This window comes from Mauremys mutica, chromosome 4 (genome assembly GCF_020497125.1).
Source record: "Mauremys mutica isolate MM-2020 ecotype Southern chromosome 4, ASM2049712v1, whole genome shotgun sequence".
NCBI classification, from domain to species: Eukaryota; Metazoa; Chordata; order Testudines; family Geoemydidae; genus Mauremys; species Mauremys mutica.
The window spans coordinates 151,588,456-151,606,246 of NC_059075.1; the positions used below are offsets into that span (position 1 = coordinate 151,588,456).

Here is a 17,791-nt window from a genome sequence, read left to right on the forward strand (position 1 = left end):
TCTGCAGGGATCTGTTCTGGCCCAGTGTTAACATCTTTATTAATGACCTGGATGTAGGAAGAGAGAGCTTGCTGATCTAGTCTGCAGATGACACAAAGCAGGAGGGCTTGCCAACACTGGAGGATAGAGCTACAATTCAGAGGGCTCTTGCTACATTGGAGAACTGTCCTACAGCCAACACAATGAAATCCAGCAAAGACAAATGTAAGGTGCTGCACTTAGGGAAGAAATGCACAAATACAGAATGGAGGGAAACTGGCTTGGCAGCAGCACTGCTGAGAAGGATCTGGGAGTTGCGGTGGGTCACAACCACAACATGAGTCAGCAAAGCGACGCTGTTGCAAAACAAAACAAAACAAACCAAAAAAAATAGGTTGCATTAACAGATTATAGCACGTACGTCAGGTGCTGGTTAGGCCTCAGTTGGACTGTCTCCAATGTTGGTCACCGCTGTACCGAATGGATGCAGAGAAACTGGAAAGGATCCAGAGATGAGAGACAAAGATGATCAAAGAGGTGGAATGCGAGCCCCGGGGGCAAAGGCTGAAGGAACTGGGTCTGTTTAGTTTGGAAAAGAGGAGTTTAAGAGGGGGGACAGGACGACCGTTTTCAAATACTTGAAAGGCTGCCATAAAAGAGATGGAGAAAAGTTGTTCTCTCTTGCCAGAGGGCAGGGCAAGAGGCAATGGGTTCAAACTACAGCACAGCAGGAGAGATTTAGATTCATTTCAGGAAAATCTTCCTATCTGTAAAAACAGTAGGACAATGGAACAGACCTGCCAAGGGAGGTTGTGGAAGCTACTTCACTGGAAGTTTTCAAAAGGAGGCTGGAGCCATCTGTCTGGGATGGTTCAGACACAACAAATCCTGCATCTTGGCAGGGGATTAGACTAGATGACCCTTGCGGTCCCTTCTAACTGTGGGGTTCTATGATTACTGACACTTTTTCACACACCAAAAACCTCAACAGCGAACTGGCTCTCGGTAAATAAAAAAAATGTAAATGATTCTGGAAACAACCTTGATAAAAATAAGTCACAAAACCCAGAGAATATTGACAGCTCTTACCAAAACTTCACATTTTTCTTTCTGGAATCAAAATAAGGGCCCCATTGTACAGCAAAATCCCTTTACCCAAATCCACCTATCCACGGTCTGGTTTAAAAGGCAGCAATTGTTAAGGTTTCCTAACAATCCCTATTAAAAGACCCTGTTTTCAGTGACATAACTTTCCCAAACTTTAATCATTCTGGGGTGAAACTGGATGGCCTCTGGATTCACCCTCAAATTAGTGCTAGCTGAAAAATTGAATTTCCACTTTGTGGAAAATTTTGTGATTTTGGGAGTTTTGTTTTAAACCTGACTTGAGACAAAAAGCTAAATTTTTCAAATGTTACACTAGACCAAATACAAAGATAATTCTGTGTCTGCAACATTGAAAGGGTCAGCTTTAATGATTTGACACATTTTTATTTGAAAAAATGCCCAAATGAAATGTTTTGAGTCAAAAATGTCAAACCTAAAATGTTTTGACCTTTGTCATCTTGGAAGATGAAGGCCACTAGTGGCCATTTTGATTTCTAATCCCACTGCTTCATTGCATAAAAAGGAAGGTAGGAATATGCCAGGTTGGAAAAAATGACCTGCTAAAGTTGAAAAGAAACAGGAAACTTGGAATGAAACTCTAATGTCAGAATGAAGTGAAACAGTAAAGTAAAAAATGAAATAAAAGATCCATTTAAAAACTTGTTCTGATATAAATTTGTTGAAAATTTTGTTAGCATTGACAAAAAAACTAAATGAAATTTTTAGTTCTGACAAATTGATAATTTTTTACCAAAAAACATTAATTGGCCAATTCCCTACCAGTTCTGTTTCAGATGTCCTTAATAGTTCACTTAAGGTAGGGAGACTCTTTTCTTGCTTAGACTTACGGGATAATTTTGCCATGCACTAACGTACTAAGTTGTCCTCAGCTTCTCCTTCTTAGAACCTTCAACTTCCAGTCTAGGCTTTCATTCTGAACATTTGTATGTTTCTACCTCCTGTGTGGGGATTTACCACTATTATTTTTAACTTCAAACTCTCACTCAAATTCTGTTTTCCTTCAGTTTCTCTTTCAGTTCCTGTCTTCTAAGAATCTTTCCCTGTCTTTCTCCAGGCCCCGTCTCGCATTTGTCTTCTTGAAACTGGCTCTTTTCTCTTCTCCACCGTCCTTCAAAACACAACGCTATTCAGAGCCACAAAGAATCGTCTCACAAGACAGCTCTGTTTCTTCTGGGAAAGGTGCAAAAATTGACTCATTTTATCTCACAATATTCCACTCAGCACACACCTTATTTTTAACACAGGACAAGTTCATACTCCTTGTTAGTGCAAAGGGGTATACTGTAATTCCCCGACCCATCTGAGCCAGCCAGTCTAGAACTGGTGTCTTATAAATGAATGGCCCCATATTCCATTCCTTGCCCTCCCTGAGTCAGTCACCACCAGCTTGGCTTGGAGCTGGTGTTCTCTAGAAAGGCAAAGCCCCATATCCCATTCCCCAAGCCAGCCAGTCCCTCTGCCACGGAGCAGGATCAGAATGAGCACCCCTGAGTGGAAAGGCCTCAGTCCCCATTCTTCACCCTCCGCCACCAACCACCATTCCCTCTGCCCTGGGGCTGGATTGGAGCCAGCATTCCCTAGAGAGGAAAGGGGCCATATCTCATTCCCCACCCTCTGAGCCAGTCAGTCCCCTCACATTGGGTCCAGACCACAGCTGGCACCCCTAGAAAGGAAAGGCCCCATTCCCCATCTCCTTGAGCCACCAGCCCCCCTCCTGTTTCAACATATTTATTGATGTTTTAGTTACAGACAAGAATACTGACAGACACCGACAGAAGCAGAAATACAGTTTGCTGCCTCTACAAACAGACGAGCTGAATATGGGGCTAGCAGATTGTCCCTCAACTGGGATCGGGTTGGGTGAATTAGCAATTCTCCTCTGCACTGTTCTCAGAAAGGACAAGATGTTGACCAAACAATGAACCAGGTTTATGACCAGAAACAGTATTCCAGGGCATTACTGCCTCTGCTCAGACAATGGACCCATCTGACCCAGTATCCTGCCTCCTGGCAGCCCCAGGTCAGACCCATGGGCCCACCTAGCCTGATATTTCACCCGCTCCCTGTCACTCTGGATCAGACCAATGGGACTATCTTGCCCAGCATCCTGTCTCCAGCAGCGGCCATCGTCAGCTGCTTCCAAACAAGGTGCAAGAAGCCTCATCATGGGCCATTATAAAATAAATTACTCACCGTGAAAGTTTCTTCCTCCCTCTGCTACATTAGTGTCCGGTTTATGCCCAGAGGCATGACGGCTTAGATCTCTTAGACATCTTTGTCTCATACAGTGGTTTTCAACCTTTTCTCATTAGCAGACCTCTAAAAACATTTCAAATGGAGATATGAACCCCTTTGGAAACCTTAGACGTAGTCTGCAGACCCCCAGGGGTCCACAGACTGAAAACCACTCTTTTACGGTAACAAGCTTTCACAGACCCCTGAGACATAGTTTGTGGACTGACCACGGGTGGAAAACCACTGGTCTAGTGGAAATGCATATGTTCCATATAAATCCTTTCCCTCAATCCTACCGAAGTCTCAGCCCCCATTATATCATGTGTCAGGGAGTTCCAATGGCTAATTAAACCTCATGTTTTTTAAAAAGCATTTAAAGTTCTACTCATTCAAATTGGTCAATGGGAAACATGCACAAACAAAAAACAGAGCAAAACAAACAACTGCCTCCCTCATTCTTAGACACATGCACAGCAATTATGCTGGAGATTTAATACAGGCAAATATGACTCATGTTCACTGCTTGGGACACAGACAGAGATGTGTGATTTGTGGGTTATTCTACCACAAGCAGTTGAAACTCCAAATGCAGGTGGAACCCACAATGTGGGTTTATACCACCCTCTAGTGGCTAGAACAGAGCAAAGATTTATGAGTCTATTTCCTCTAATGTACAAAGCAAGCAATAGAGGCTCATTTTGTTCCGATACAGAGGTTCCCAAATTCAGTTCCCTGAAGATAACTCAGACGAAGGGCCCCAACATTTCAGGCAAGACACAGATGGCCCTAGACAACACAGACACTCCAGGAGGATTGAGTCACCCAGCCAGAGCCCATAAGGAAAGTGAAATCAGCTTTTGAAATGGGATTTCTTGAACCTCCCTTCTAAAGCTGGGTCTGAAGGGGACTGTGCATTAATGATTCCTGCAGAGCAAGGGGTGAAGGGGGAAATTAACCTGACTTGAGGCATTGCACCTCCCCCTACTCCAAGGAGCATTTAGACATCTCTTTAGTAGGGCCCTACCAAATTCACAGTCCATTCCTGAAAATTTCACGGCCACAGCATTTTAAAAATCTTGACTGTCACGGTTTCAGATCTTAAATTTCATGGTGCTGTAACAAAACATGACTCTGACTTTAAAGTCTATGAGTCTATGAATGTGTGTTTGAAAATGGCAAAAGATAAACACACAAAGCCCTTAAGACTCAGTGTTTCTCAAACTGGGGGTCTCGACCCGAAAGGGGTTCGCAAGGCTACTGTAGGGGGGTCACGGTATTGCCACCCTTACGTCTGTGCTGCTTTCAGAGCTGGGTGGTCGGAGAGCAGCGGCTGCTGGCCAGGTGCCCAGCTCTGAAGGCAGCGCTGCCGCCAGCAGCGGCACAGAAGTAAGGGTGGCAATACCATGATTCCCCAAAATAGTCTTGCACCCCCTTTTGGGTCAGGACCCCCAGTTTGAGAAATACTGTGTACTGCTGTGTACTTCTACCCTATAGTATAGGGTACTTTTATAGTATAGGGTAAAAGTAAATAAAAGACCAGATTTCATGGTCCATGATGTGTTTTTCATGGCCATGAATTTGGTAGGGCCCTATTCTTTATATTCCACCAACTGTCCACTAAAGCACAGATCCCTTTAGGGGTTGCTTTGGCTTCTGGTTCCTTCCCTCTGCCCAATATGTTCCAAGGGAAATACACAGAACACCTCCTTCCACCATAATCTACCTGTTGCTGCTTCTGTATTTCCTCCTCTTTTCAATCCTCATCATCTAATTTCCTAACCCATTTACTTATTCTCCAAGGTAAAAATACCCAGTCATCTATGGACAGGTTTGTGAAAGTCCAGAAACAGCCTCAAGTCTTCCAGGAAACCAGAACTGATGCTGGATTCCTCTCTAGTTAATGATGGGTATAAAGCTGGAGTGACCATCCCCACCTCCTCCACTGAAGTTAAGGGAGTTAGGGCTGGATTCTGATCTCAGAGACCTCAGTGTAAATCCAGAGGGAACCCACTGATGTTAATGAAGTCAAGGCAGATTCTGATCTCACTGGCCCTCGTATGAATCTGGAATGACCCCACTGATATCCATGGAAGATGAGTTACAGCTGGATTCTGACCCCACTGACCTTGGTGTAAATCTGGAGCAACCCCACTGATGTCAGTGGAATTATACTGATGTAAAATGGCCATGTAAGTGAGGGCAGGATCAGGTTCCTGGCTTCAATCCCCCTAGAAAGAAGAACTAATGATGGAAACATTGGGGCAAATCTTCACCTGGTATACATCACTAGAACGCCATTCACTGCAGTGGACCCATGCCAATTCACACCATCTGAGGATCTGACTATTGTATCCAGTCCTCAAGGGGAGTATTGGTCACCCTGGAATCAAATTGCCCTGGGAGAAGAGAGTTGACTCTACTGGAGGCAATGTATCAATTCACCAAAGTAGTTAGGATGGACCTTGAGTGGAGACATTGTATCACACTGATCTTGGTCTAGAGATATCACTTGCGAAGAACTGGCCCTCTTGGATACAGTTGTATCAAAGCAACCAGGCCAGAAGAATTGACAATGGTGGAAACATTGTACCAAGTTCTCTGAAAAGAGGAAGAGTGACTCTATTGGAGACAATGTATCAATGCACCCAAGGAAGGAGACATTGCATCAAAGGAACCCTGGCCTACCCTCCAGGGAAGAATTGACTCTCTTAGAAACATTGAATCGAATTATTTACGGAAAGGAGAAATGACCCTGGTGGAAACATTGTATCAAATGTGCCAGGTTAAGAGGTATGTGTGATCCCACTGGAAACATTGTATCAGATGGACCCTGCTAGAGACATTGTTTCAAATCCCCCAGGAGAAGAGCATTGACTCGTAACACTGTTAATCAGGCTGACCCTGGATAATACACTGTATCAAATTCTCCAAGGGACCAGCGGTGACTAGTGGCACCACAAACCCAAGCTGACCCTGAGGGAGATATTGGGTCAAGTTCCCCAGAAGAAGAGCATTGACTCGACTGGTGGATGACATCTCAAGCTGACCCTGGGGGCAACACTGAGTCAAGTTCCCCAGGAGGCCACGTTGGGATTCCTGGTCCACGACTGGAGAGTTGAAGGTCCCGCCCTCTGCCCCAGGCTCACAAGATCTCCCTGGTGTGTGTGCGCCAGTGCTTGACCAGGGTGGAGCTGCGTCCGAAGTCCTTGCCGCACTGGGTGCAGTGGTAGGGTTTCTCACGGCGGTGGCTCCGCTGGTGGTCCGTGTAGTGGGAGTTCTGGGAGAAGCCGCGCCCGCAGTCCGGGCAGACGTAGGGCCTCTCGCCCGTGTGGGTGCGCTGGTGGCGGATGAGGTTGGAGCTGCGGCTGAACTTCTTCCCGCACTCGGTGCACTTGTAAGGTTTCTCGCCGCGCTGGGTGCGCTGGTGCTGGAAGAGGTCAGAGCTGCGGCTAAAGCCCTTCCCGCAGTCAGGGCAGATGTAGGGCCGCTCCCCGGTGTGGATGCGCTGGTGCTTGATGAGGTCCGAGCTGCGGCTGAAGCTCTGACCGCAGTCGGGGCACTGGTAGGGGCGCTCCCCGGTGTGGGTGCGCTGGTGCTTCACCAGGTCGGAGCGCTGGCTGAATCCCTTCCCGCACTCGGTGCACATATTGGGCCGCTCCCCCGTGTGGGTCCTCCAGTGCTGGATAAGGGTGGAACTGCGGCTGAAGCTTTTCCCGCACTCAGTGCACTGGTAGGGCCGCTCCCCTGTGTGCACCCGCTGGTGCTGGGCCAGCAGGGAGCTCCGGGTGAAGCTCTTCCCACACTCGCTGCAGATGGTCGGGTGTGCCTCGCGGTAAGGGGGTTTCTTGGGGGCTGGTCTGGGCTGAGTGGGTGCCAATGGGAGAGGCAGCCCTGGGGGCTTTTCCCACTGAGATTCCAAGGCTGAAGGGTTTTGTGAGCCAGGAGAGTGCTCAGAGGTTTGCCGCAGGGCTGGAACCTGGGATAAAGTCTCATCAGACAATGCCCCATCTGGGTTCTCTTCTATGGACTCATTCCCACCAGGCAGCATCCCATGTGGCTCTTCTCCCACGGAAGCATCCTCATCGGGTGATGCCCCATCTGGATCTGCTCCCACAGGCCCATGCTGCAGGGAACTCTCCTCATCCATCCTGCCACCTGATGGGAGAGAGAGAATCCAGCCAGGGCTCATTCTCTGGGGTTGCCAGGTGTCCAGTTTTCAACCAAACACCTGGTTGAAAAGTGACACTCCCAAGCCGGGTGAAAATGAGTGAGTGAGTGAGTGAGGGTGGGGGAGAGTGAACGACGGAGGGAAGGGGGATGAAATGAGTAGGGTGGGGCCTCAGAGAAGGGGTGGGGCAAGGATGTTCGGGTTTGTTTGGTCAGAAAGTTGGTCTGCTTGGTTGACAAACCCCCCCGGGGTGGCAAATGCCACTGAGCAGAAAACCTGAGGGGCAGGAAGTCAATTCCCTCAAACACTTCCCCAGTAGGGAGAGGAAAGGCTGGTTCTGCCCCAGTGGGTCAGCTGAGCCCTCAGAGAAAGGCTGGGAGAGGGGAGGGTTCCTGCCAGGGGTGGCAGCCGGGAGTGACACCTGCCGTGAGGACAGGGCACCTGCTGGGGATGACACTGAGTGAGAGGAGACAGAACTGGGGGACTCCCAGCAGCTTTGCTGAGATCCCAGCTGTTCCCTTCACTCCTGGCCACTCTCTGAACCAGTGTCACTCATTGCTCACCTTTGCAGGAACCTTTCAGGCTCTCCTGTTCCTCAGCACCCTGGAGATCCGGGACACAAGGCCCTTCCTCTCCCTGCATCACGGCAATCACGGCAGGGATGGGGGAATCCTGCTGGCAGGGAAGAAAACAGGTGAGTTTGTTACATTTCCCCCGAGGGCTCTGTTCAGAAGCTGCTGCCTGGTTTTAAACCTGGCCCTGTTCTGTGCACAGGGGTGGGGGCAGATCCAAGCTGAGGTGAAATTTCACAAGGGCCCTTTTGGGCTCTTCCATAGAGAATCAGTGATCAGCGCCAGAATGATGGAGGAGTCCTGTCTCCCAGCTCTCCCCCTGCTGTAACCCCCCCCCCCCAGACCCCACTCCTCTCAGAGCTGGGGAGAGAACCCAGGAGTCCTGGCTCCCCCTGCTGTAACCCCCCAACCTCCCCTCCCGGAGCTAGGGAGAGAACCCAGGAGTCCTGGCTCCCAGCCCTCCCCCTCCTGTAACCCCCCAGAGCCCTCTACCCTCAGGGGAGAGAACCCAGGAGTCCTGGCTCCCAGCCCTCCCCCCGCTATAACCCCCCCCCCCTCCCGACCCCACTCCCCTCCCGGAGCTGGGGAGAGAACCCAGGAGTCCTGGCTCCCAGCCCCTTTGCACAGCGGCGTGGCTGCTTTCCGCCCCCCATCTCACCCTCGGAAGGACTCAGCCCCAGCCCTGGCCCTGCCCTTTGGCGGTGCTCGAGGCTATTTAAAAGCCGCATCCCTGCAGCTGAGCTGCTCCCTGCCCCCTTCCCGCTCGGCAGCGGTGCGGGGCTCCGCGCGCGGGACCGTCAGCGTCCCCGGGAAGCGAACCCGAACCCACCCCCAGCAGGGGCAGAAGCTCCACCCGCTGGGGTCCGGGGCGAGGATCCGCTCACCCCGCTGCCAGCAGCAGCTCAGCTGGGGACAGGATGCAGTGCGCCGGCAACCCAGTCCCCTGGAAATCTTCCCTGCCGCATCGTTCCTGCTCCTGGGCTGCCTCCCTCTGCCTGCTGCCCGCGGAAGAGCCCGGACTCCTGGGTTCTCTGCCCAGCTCTGGGAGGGGAGTGGGATCTGGGGGGTTGGAGCAGGGAGCCAGGACCCTGGGTTCTCGCTTGCAAAAAATGACCGGGTTTAATGTCTGGGGTTATAGGAACGGGGGCAGGGAATTTTTGTTTAATGCCTTTTTTTAAATCAGAAAATGCATCTTTTATAGCTTTCTCTGCCTCTTGAGGCTCGGCCACATGGAAGATAACAGCCTTCTACAGCTGCATGCTAATACTCCTTTATCTCAAGCAGTAGAGGCCCATGCTGTGGACTTTAAGGGTCTAGAATCAAATCCTGCTGCTAAGTAAGCAGGGGAAGCTTTGTGAAACTTGCATTGTTTGCTACCCAGAGATTGCCCCATTATGTTAGAGCCTAAAAGTGAAATGGATTAGAAACAAAAATGAAATTGACTAGACCAGATTCATTGCCTCACCTGCTTGAAATGCAAAAAGGAAAGCATGTAGTCAGCATGAATCCCTCCTGTTCTGCACGTTGGGTTGTGTTTTATCCTTGTTCCAAAGCAAATGTAAGATGCCCCCATGGAGGTGAGTGGTAGATCTGATCTGTTGTCTTTTAGACTCACTTTGCCCAAACGTGCCAAAAGGTCACAGAGAATCTCTTCTAATTTAGGCCACTTCAGCCATGTCAGGTGTGTTTACTGTGTGTGGAGTAATAATAGATTAATACATTTTAAGGAAAGAAAGGGCCATCAGGATCATCTTAATCTGACCTGTTACCACAGGCCAGAACATTTCTCATAGTAGCTCCTGCATCCATTTCATAACTGCTGGTTGAGCTAGAACTTTTGAAGAGAAATGTCCAATCTTGATTTTGAATGATAAAAGAATCCATCACATTCCCAGATAAATCATGGTTAATCACCTTGACTGTTAAAAATCAGAGCTTTTATTTCCTGTTGGAATTCACCTCCTCCCAGCTCCCAGGCTTTCAATCGTGCTATACATTTGCCTGCTAATATTTAATGATATCAACGACTGTGTTTCTTTAACAGAAATAATTCCACTGAGCTTAGTTGAAACTGTCCAAGAAAGGCAAAGGCATTTTTATCCAGAGACACTCCACCCCAAAGGATTACATCATCAGAACAGATACTCATTGGTGATCGGATCCCAAAGACAGGAAATTTGTAGAGAGGGAGGTTTCTGTAGGTGCATAGAGAGGGAGCATTTTCTCCCTTCTCTGGGATGAGATGCCCTGTTCCAATGAATATGCACAAAATCGGGATGTGCCAATATTTCCCCAGGACTCTTAACTCTGGATTTCCTGATTAAAATAATCAGTTTTACCCAGGCATCAGTGCCTTGCGAATTTTTAATGATGAGGGGAACAATTTACCAAGGAATCGTGGTGGATTCCCCATCCCTGGCCAGTTTAAAATCAAGATTGGATGCTTTTCTAAAAGATCTTCTCTAGTTCAAACAGGGATTAATTCAGGAAAGTCGTAACGGCCTGTGTTATACAGGAGATCAGAGGAGATGATCTAATGGTGCCTTCCAGTCTATGAATCCTTCTGTACACTTTATTCTACTAGTGTCCACTGCTTGCATCCGAAGAAGTGGGTATTCACCCACGAAAGCTCATGCTGCAAAACTTCTGTTAGTCTATAAGGTGCCACAGGATTCTTTGCTGCTTCTACAGAACCAGACTAACACGGCTACCCCTCTGATACTAGTGTCTAGTGATCCTAATTTCATTCAGGGCCCTTGTGCTGAAAAGGGGGGGGCTAGGTCTGAAAAGGGGAAAGATTAAACACTGAAGAGCTGAAAGCGGTCTGGGGTTTCATATCAAATTACTGCTGACTTAAGCCCATGGCAACAACCACCAAATCTTTTTATCATTGTATTAAAGATACCCAAAAAGAAGGAAAACCAGTGAAGGCTGTGAAAAGTCAAGTCTTAAGTAAGGCTTTTATTTTTACCGTCCCCCTTATTCCCTTTCCTTTGAGCTGTAGGGTTTCTTTTTAAGCGTGTCTGACAGTCTTTTAGTGGCCAAGAAGTGGTGGCAGTCCCATCGCATTATCATTAACCAATCACAACACATTTTGCTGACTGCAGCAATAAACGCTCCCTCCCGATTCTCGGCTCTTTCAGCTCCCTGTCACGCCAGCCAGTGACTTCCCCTGGAGCTTTGCAGAACCCTTCGCAGGATCCTACTGCAGCAGAGGGCCCAGCCCTGGTGTTACAGAAGCTGCAGGATCACATTGCAGCAGAAAGCTGAGCAATATCTAACGCAGGAATGGCAGTGTCCCATCCACAGCTCACGGTGCATCCCTGATCTCTACCACTGGGGCGGCCCCCTTGGGTCCTAGGCTCAGCACTGCAACGGCCTCCTCCTCGGTGTGTCCCTGGTGGTGCTGGGTCAGCTGGTGCTTGTGGCAGAAGCTCCTCCCTCACTGGGTGCAGCGGTAGGGCCGCTCCCCTGCGTGGAGGCGCCGGTGCCGCGCCAGGTTGGAGCTGAGGCAGAAGCACTTCCCGCAGTCAGGGCAGCGGGAGCGGGTCTCGCCGGTGTGGGTGCGCTGGTGCTCGATCAGGTTGGAGCTCTGGCCGAAGGCCTGGCCGCAGGCAGCGCACAGGTAGGGCTGCTCGCCCGTGTGGGTGTGCAGGTGAGTCACCAAATGCGGCTTCTGCCGGAAGCTCTTGTCACCCTCGGTGCAGCCGTAGGGCCTCCCAGAGCCCTTTCTGCACCCAGGGGCCCTCCCGTGCTCCCTGGGCCGAGGTGGCCTTGCCACGGCCGAGGGCTCGAAGAGGATGCCCAGGAGCCGGCCGAAGCCTCGCTCCTGGCGTCCGGATGTAGCAGATCTGCTGGGCGGGGGTGCCTCCTGCTGGCTCCCCCAAGCCCTGCCCTGGCTGGGGTTCTGCATGGCCCACTTCCGGGCTATCCCTGGGAAGGTCTGCTGGGGGTCCAGCCTCTTGAGGCTTTTCTCCTGGCTCCGCCTCCAGCGACTCTCGCCTGCCGGGAAAGGAAGAGACATTCAGAGAGGAAGGTGGAACGATGCTGATTTACACCCTCCGGGGATCTGGCCCCACTGATTTTAGGCCAGAAGGGGACCATAACATGATCATGGAGTCTGATGTCCTTCAGGGAACACACGGAGAAAATTTCACAGAGTGATTCCTGAAGAGAATCCAGCCGGGGCTCGTTCCCTGCGCCGGTGAGAGAGGGGTCAGTAAAGGGGTTTGTCACTGAGCAGAAAACCTGATAGGCTGGAAGCACCCCTCCCCCATGAACCTGAACCCTTCCTCGGGGTTGCCCCAACATCCCTGCTGAGCCCTCAGAGAAAGGCTGGGGGAGGGGAGGGCTCCTGCCAGGGGCGGGATCCAGGAGTGACACCTGCCATGAGGACAGGGCCCTGCTGGGGACGATACAGAGCGAGTGGAGACAGAACTGGGGGGCTCCCGCTGGCTTGGCTGGGATCCCAGCTTCCCCCTTCACTCCGAGCCGGTGTCCCTCATTCCTCACCTGGGCGGGTGATCTCGCTTTCCTCAGAGCCCTGGATATCCGGGACCCTTGGCTCTTCCCCTCGCTCCATCCAGGAGATCATGGCCAGGTTGGGGACAGGGAATCCTGCTCGGGGGAAGGAAAGAGGAGAGACAGGGCTCGGTGAAATCTCCCGCAAGGGCTCGGTGCAGAGAATGTGTCCTGATTTTAATCCCAGCCTCGCTCTCGGTGGGGGGGACACAGGATCAGAGTGGAGGGGGAAAGTTCACAGGGACTCTTTGGGGGCAGGGAGATGCCTGGGGGCAGGCGGGCTGTGCCCCCTGTGAGGGAGTCACGGCTCTGCATTATGCTCCATGGGGCAGGGATTGCCTCTGTTCTGGGTCTGTGCAGCACCAAGCTCAGTGGGGGCCCGGCCCATGACTGGGTTTCTTAGGCGTTACCGTAATATACCTAATAAATAATGTACAGTGCCCAGTCCTGGCCCATGACTGGGGTTCCTAGGGATTACCATAATACACTTAATATATAATATACAGCACTCAGCACAGTGCCATGGCTGGGGCTCAGAGGTGCTAGAGCTACATAAATGAAATACATCTCAGTGGTAAGAGGTGGGGGTCTGGGGGCTTCAGGGGCCACTCCACGAGAAATCTACAGAGCTCGGGAAGAATCAAGAGCTGAAGCCACCCTGGGTGCATAACCCCCTCTCCCCCCGCCATCCCCAAGGAGCAGGGGCAGCAGCGCCTCACCCAGCGAGATCAGAGTCTGGTAATTGTCCTGCATGACGTCCCTGTAGAGCTGCCTCTGCCCTTCGTCCAGGAGCCCCCACTCCTCCCGGGAGAAATACACGGCCACCTCCTCGAACCCCACTGGCGCCTGGTGAGTGATCACAGGCCAGACAGTGAAAACAACACTCTTCACATTCTCGCCTGTGTAACTCCCCAAATGCCTCTGCAGTGACCAAAGCGAGTCCCCAACCTGATCTATCCCATCCCCGCTGCCCTGAGCCAGCCAGTCCCCCGCCCCAGGGGCTGGATCGGAGCCAGAGCCCCCTAGAGGGTAAAGACCCCCTTCCCCACCCCCCTTGAGCCAGCCAGTCCCCCTGCCCAGGGGCTGGATTGAAGCTGGCGCCCCCTAGAGAGGGAAACGCCTTGTGCCCCATTCCCCACTGCCCAAAGCCAGCCAGCCCCCCTGCCCGGGGGCCCAGAGCGGTTCTGATTGCCCAAGGGGGTTAGGGCACATTTCTAACCCCACTGCCTCACTCCATACTTATTATTAACTGGGTTGGTTACAGTAGCGCCCAAGGGCAGAGTTCGGGGACTGTTTCCTACCAGGGCTGCCATCCCCCCGGCTGTCTGGTTCTCCTGCTGGGGGTGTGTGTGTGTGTGTGTATGTGGGGGGGGGGGCCTTCTCCCCTCCTCGCTCTCGCTGCGGATCTCGCTCTTCCTCTCTGCATCTGCTCCCCAGCCGGGACACACTGGGGGCCCAGCCCGCGCCCGCCTCTGTCCTTCGGGGGGAGCCCTAGATGAGCACAGCGGCCCCTCCCTTCTGGCCTCTCCCCTGAGGACCCAGGAGTCCGGGCAATCAGCACCGTTATAAACACCATCCCTGGGAAAACAGCCCAGCCGCTGCTGGTTCCTGGCGCAGACTGGCTCCGGGTCCAGCCTCCCTGCGCCGGGGCAGATCGGGTCCGCGCCCCGGGCCCCCCCGCACCCGGAGCAGCCGCGGCGTGGAGGCAGGGGGCTGGGGGGCTGCGCTGCTGGGCCAGCCGGGCTGGAGCCTCGGGGGGAACCCGGGTGCCCAGAGGAAGGATTTCCCGGGGACACCCAGGCTAGAGGCTCCCGCGTTGGAGCCGGAGATGGGATCCTGTCATCCCGCGGAGTCCTTAGCCCAATGCCCTGATCCCCCCACGCTGCTGGGGGTGGGGATCTAGTGGGTTTGAGCAGGGGGAGTCAGCCGGACTCCTGGGTTCTATCCCTGTGTTGGGGGCTGTAGTGGGTTAGAGCAGAGGCTGGGAGGCAGGACTCCTGGGTTCTGCTCCCAGCTCTGGGTGGGGAGGGGGTGGGGGTGTAAAGGGTTAGAGCAGAGGCTGGGAGTCAGGCCTCCTGGCTTTTATCCCCTAGCCCTTCTCTTCCCTTTGTTCCCTGCAAGGGGCACTGCCCCTCGCCCCCCAGAAATCTCACTGCCTCCAGGGGACCCAGTGAACTTTTCCCCCCTGCTTGGATCCAACATCCCTCCGCTACAGAGAACGGGCCTGGGTTAAAATCAGGGCACGGGCTCTGCACCAAGCCCTCAGGGGAGATTTCACCCAGCGCCTCCTCCCTCGCCTGTTTCCTTCCCCACCAGCAGGATTCCCTGATGGAGCCGGGGGCAGAGCCGAGGGTCCCGGATCTCCAGGGCTCCCCGGGAAGGGAGATCCCCAGAGATGCCCACCCAGGTGAGGAATGAGCGGCACTGGCTCGGAGTGAAGGGGAAAGCTGGGGTCCCAGCAAAGCCATTGGGAGCCCCCCCGCCCAGTTCTGTCACATCTCATTCAGTCTCATCCCCAGCAGGGGCCCTGTCCTCATGGCAGTTGTCACTCCTAGATCTCCCAGTTCTACGTTGTTGGGTCTGATGGCCTCTGCCCATCTGTCATTGAAATTATTGTGCAGTGACACTTTCATCAACAGAGCTCGGAGGGTTCTGCTCTGACCTCTGGAATGTGTCTGCAGCCTTAACAAAGTTCTGTAAGATATTAAATTTTTCAGGACCACAGTCTTAGCTGGGGTAAATCCTCTGTAACAACACGTATGGCTCAGGGGTCACCAACTCTAACCCCATCTGTCTAGCGTCTACTTGTCTACCTACCTTTTCATAATTAAACCAGGAGCTATGCTATGTATAAGAAGTCAGTTAAAACCACAAACTAGTAATAAACGCTGATTAAGTTCAATAACCAGCTTTCCTATTGAAATCAGTAAGATTATGTTCACACTGGTTCACTGTATATTAACTGAGGAGATATGAATGAAGAGCAAAGTTAAGCAGCGGGAGCTGAATTAAAACGATGGGTGAGACCCTCCTGCCTGCTCTGGCTTCTCGCACAGCCTAAAACTGGAGTTCTGCAGTCGGGAAGCAGAGGCAGCAAGTGAGTTTGGAAAACCTTCCACCTCCAAAGGAAAGGACCCTAATGAATACTAAGTAAAACATCTCCCTCTCTCCTGTGCTCACATGCAGTATCTTATCATCCTGTACAACCCGCGGCTACAAATCTCTATAATTTACCATGAGTGAGTGGAGACAGTGGGAGGACCAGCGTGTCCTTCTCAGAAGATAGTTCTTTAGCAGAGTCATAAAGCAGCTTCCTAGAGAATACCCACTGATCTCCACCTAAAGGGCCACAATGAATTGCAGGTCAAACAGCATCAAGAAAGATGGTTCCCTTGGAAGCTAGGTGGGTCCAGATGTTCCTGTTCCTTCTCCCGCTTCAAACTAAGAAGAAAACTCAACTATGCAAGTGTGGGCGGGGGGTACGTGTGGGGCCAGGGCTCGACCCTCCCTGGGGCTGAGGGGAGCCACACCGGCTCGCCGCACTTAATGGGGTCAGGCTCTTTGCTTCAGGGCAGCGGCGACAATACCGAGTCGGTAGGGCTTAGGCCTTCAGCTGCAAGGCTGAGCAACAGAGAGTCAATTAGAGCTCAGGCCCTCAGGCAGGGGCTGAGCAGCGAGCGAAACAATAGCAAAGGCCTCCTAGCAGGCCAGGGGGAGGGGGAGTCTGCCACCCTGGGGAGGGTGGCAGGGGGGCGCAAGCCCTCCCGCTCCATTGCATCCCAGCCTAGGGCCCTAACAGCGGCGAGGATCCGCTGCAGTCAGTGGGGATTCTGGCTGCAACACGCTGACATGGGCTCAGGTATATCTGCAGCCTGACTGGGGTCGGCTACCCCTGGGCCACTTCCAATCTCCCTTTCACTGGGTACCTGTCTTCCGCCGGCGTCGTCCAGTGGGTCCCAGGCCATGGGTTCCTCAGGGTACCGGGCGTGGGGAAGCTCAGGCCACTCCTCGGGATAGCGGGCGTGAGGAGGCTCAGGTGGCTCCTCTGGGTACTGAGCACAGGGCAGGTCGGGCCAGTGCTCCTCGGGTACCGAGCACGGGGCAGGCTGGGCCCGGCGGGAGCTTGGGCACCAGCGTCTGCGCTCTCTGGCAGTCTGCCCCCAACTGAACGCTGAGGCTGGGCTTTTATACTTCCTGTCCCGCCCCTTGACTTCCAGGGGGCGGGGACAGGCAGCGGTGGCTCCACCCACTGCAGCATCTGTTCTGGCTTGTCCCTCTCGGGCGCGGCAGGGAGTGAGGCCTCCTCGCTAGAGCAAGAGAGATTTAATTCCCTTATCGGTGTGTATCCACCCCGAACCCATGAGACTTTCCATGGGGGCAGAGAATGGTGCACTGGGGAAGCCCATTTCATACTGTACTGTCATTATTCACAATCTTCTCTCTCCAGGGCTGTCAGCTGGGAATATTTCACCAGCACAAAACTTACTCTGGGAAATTTTAAATGAAAATGTTTGATATTCAAATAAATGAAACACATTTTTAGAAAAAAAAGATTAAAAACCCTCCATTAAACAAGATTCTGTGAAACCAAGGAGTAATTTTAAACAGACTATTTTCATCTTCATATGCACAGCGTATGACACCATTAAACTCAGTACAGCAGAATGGAACAGACACTCGGTTGGTATAAATCACCATAGCTCTGCTGATGCTGATGGATCTTTGACAACTGATGCCAGGTGATGATCTATCCTGATATTCCCAAACTCCGACATGCAGCGTTCAGGATAGTTTAGGCAGTTGGTCCCATTTCACTGCAAGTTATTTTGTGAGAGAAAATGAAGACAACATTTTGGGGTCAAATGCATCAGCACTTTGAGAACAGAAAAACAATCTTTTCTCTTGGTCGACAGAATGGATTTTGAAGCTTTCCTCAGGTATTAGAACTGAAAGAAAAATAGACCACTCACCTTAGTCTTTGCCCCGTAATGTTAAAACTTGTTGCAAGACAGATCTCTCTTTCTTGAACTCAAATGGATTGTGTAAGGGGTAATTGGAGGTGGGGTTTATTTGTTCTGCCAACACAAGAGGACAGAATTCATAGAATAGCAGGGTTGGAAGGGAACTCAGGAGGTATCTAGTCCAACCTTCTGCTCAAAGCAGGACCCATCCCCAGACAGAAATTTAC

The 17,791-nt window shown here is 51.9% G+C and overlaps 2 protein-coding genes across 2 annotated transcripts; both read right to left on the reverse strand.

The window, feature by feature from the left end:
* Positions 1–4,737: 4,737 nt before the first annotated feature.
* Positions 4,738–8,960, reverse strand: LOC123368339 (zinc finger protein 629-like). Its single transcript, XM_045013086.1, has 3 exons — positions 8,912–8,960; positions 8,074–8,182; positions 4,738–7,497 (listed from the first exon to the last, which is right to left on the reverse strand). Exons 2-3 carry the CDS (start codon positions 8,150–8,152, stop codon positions 6,485–6,487), a joined length of 1,092 nt encoding a protein of 363 aa, XP_044869021.1. The 5' UTR covers positions 8,153–8,182; positions 8,912–8,960; the 3' UTR covers positions 4,738–6,484.
* A 2,008-nt stretch (positions 8,961–10,968) lies between these two features.
* Positions 10,969–16,568, reverse strand: LOC123369122 (zinc finger protein 316-like). Its single transcript, XM_045014483.1, has 5 exons — positions 16,530–16,568; positions 15,838–15,942; positions 13,323–13,449; positions 12,595–12,699; positions 10,969–12,084 (listed from the first exon to the last, which is right to left on the reverse strand). Exons 1-5 carry the CDS (start codon positions 16,566–16,568, stop codon positions 11,525–11,527), a joined length of 936 nt encoding a protein of 311 aa, XP_044870418.1. The 3' UTR covers positions 10,969–11,524.
* Positions 16,569–17,791: the final 1,223 nt, after the last annotated feature.

Coding starts and splice junctions, on each gene's coding strand:
- LOC123368339 (XM_045013086.1), bottom strand. CDS start 8,152: ATGCAGGGAGAGGAAGGGCCTTGTGTCCCGGATCTCCAGGGTGCTGAG. Junction 7,498..8,073: donor CCTGAAAGGTTCCTGCAAAG/GTGAGCAATGAG, acceptor CTCTCCCATCAG/GTGGCAGGATGGATGAGGAG.
- LOC123369122 (XM_045014483.1), bottom strand. CDS start 16,568: ATGGCCTGGGACCCACTGGACGACGCCGGCGGAAGACAG. Junction 15,943..16,529: donor ACGACGCCGGCGGAAGACAG/GTACCCAGTGAA, acceptor GTGGCCCTTTAG/GTGGAGATCAGTGGGTATTC. Junction 12,085..12,594: donor AAGCGAGATCACCCGCCCAG/GTGAGGAATGAG, acceptor CTTTCCCGGCAG/GCGAGAGTCGCTGGAGGCGG.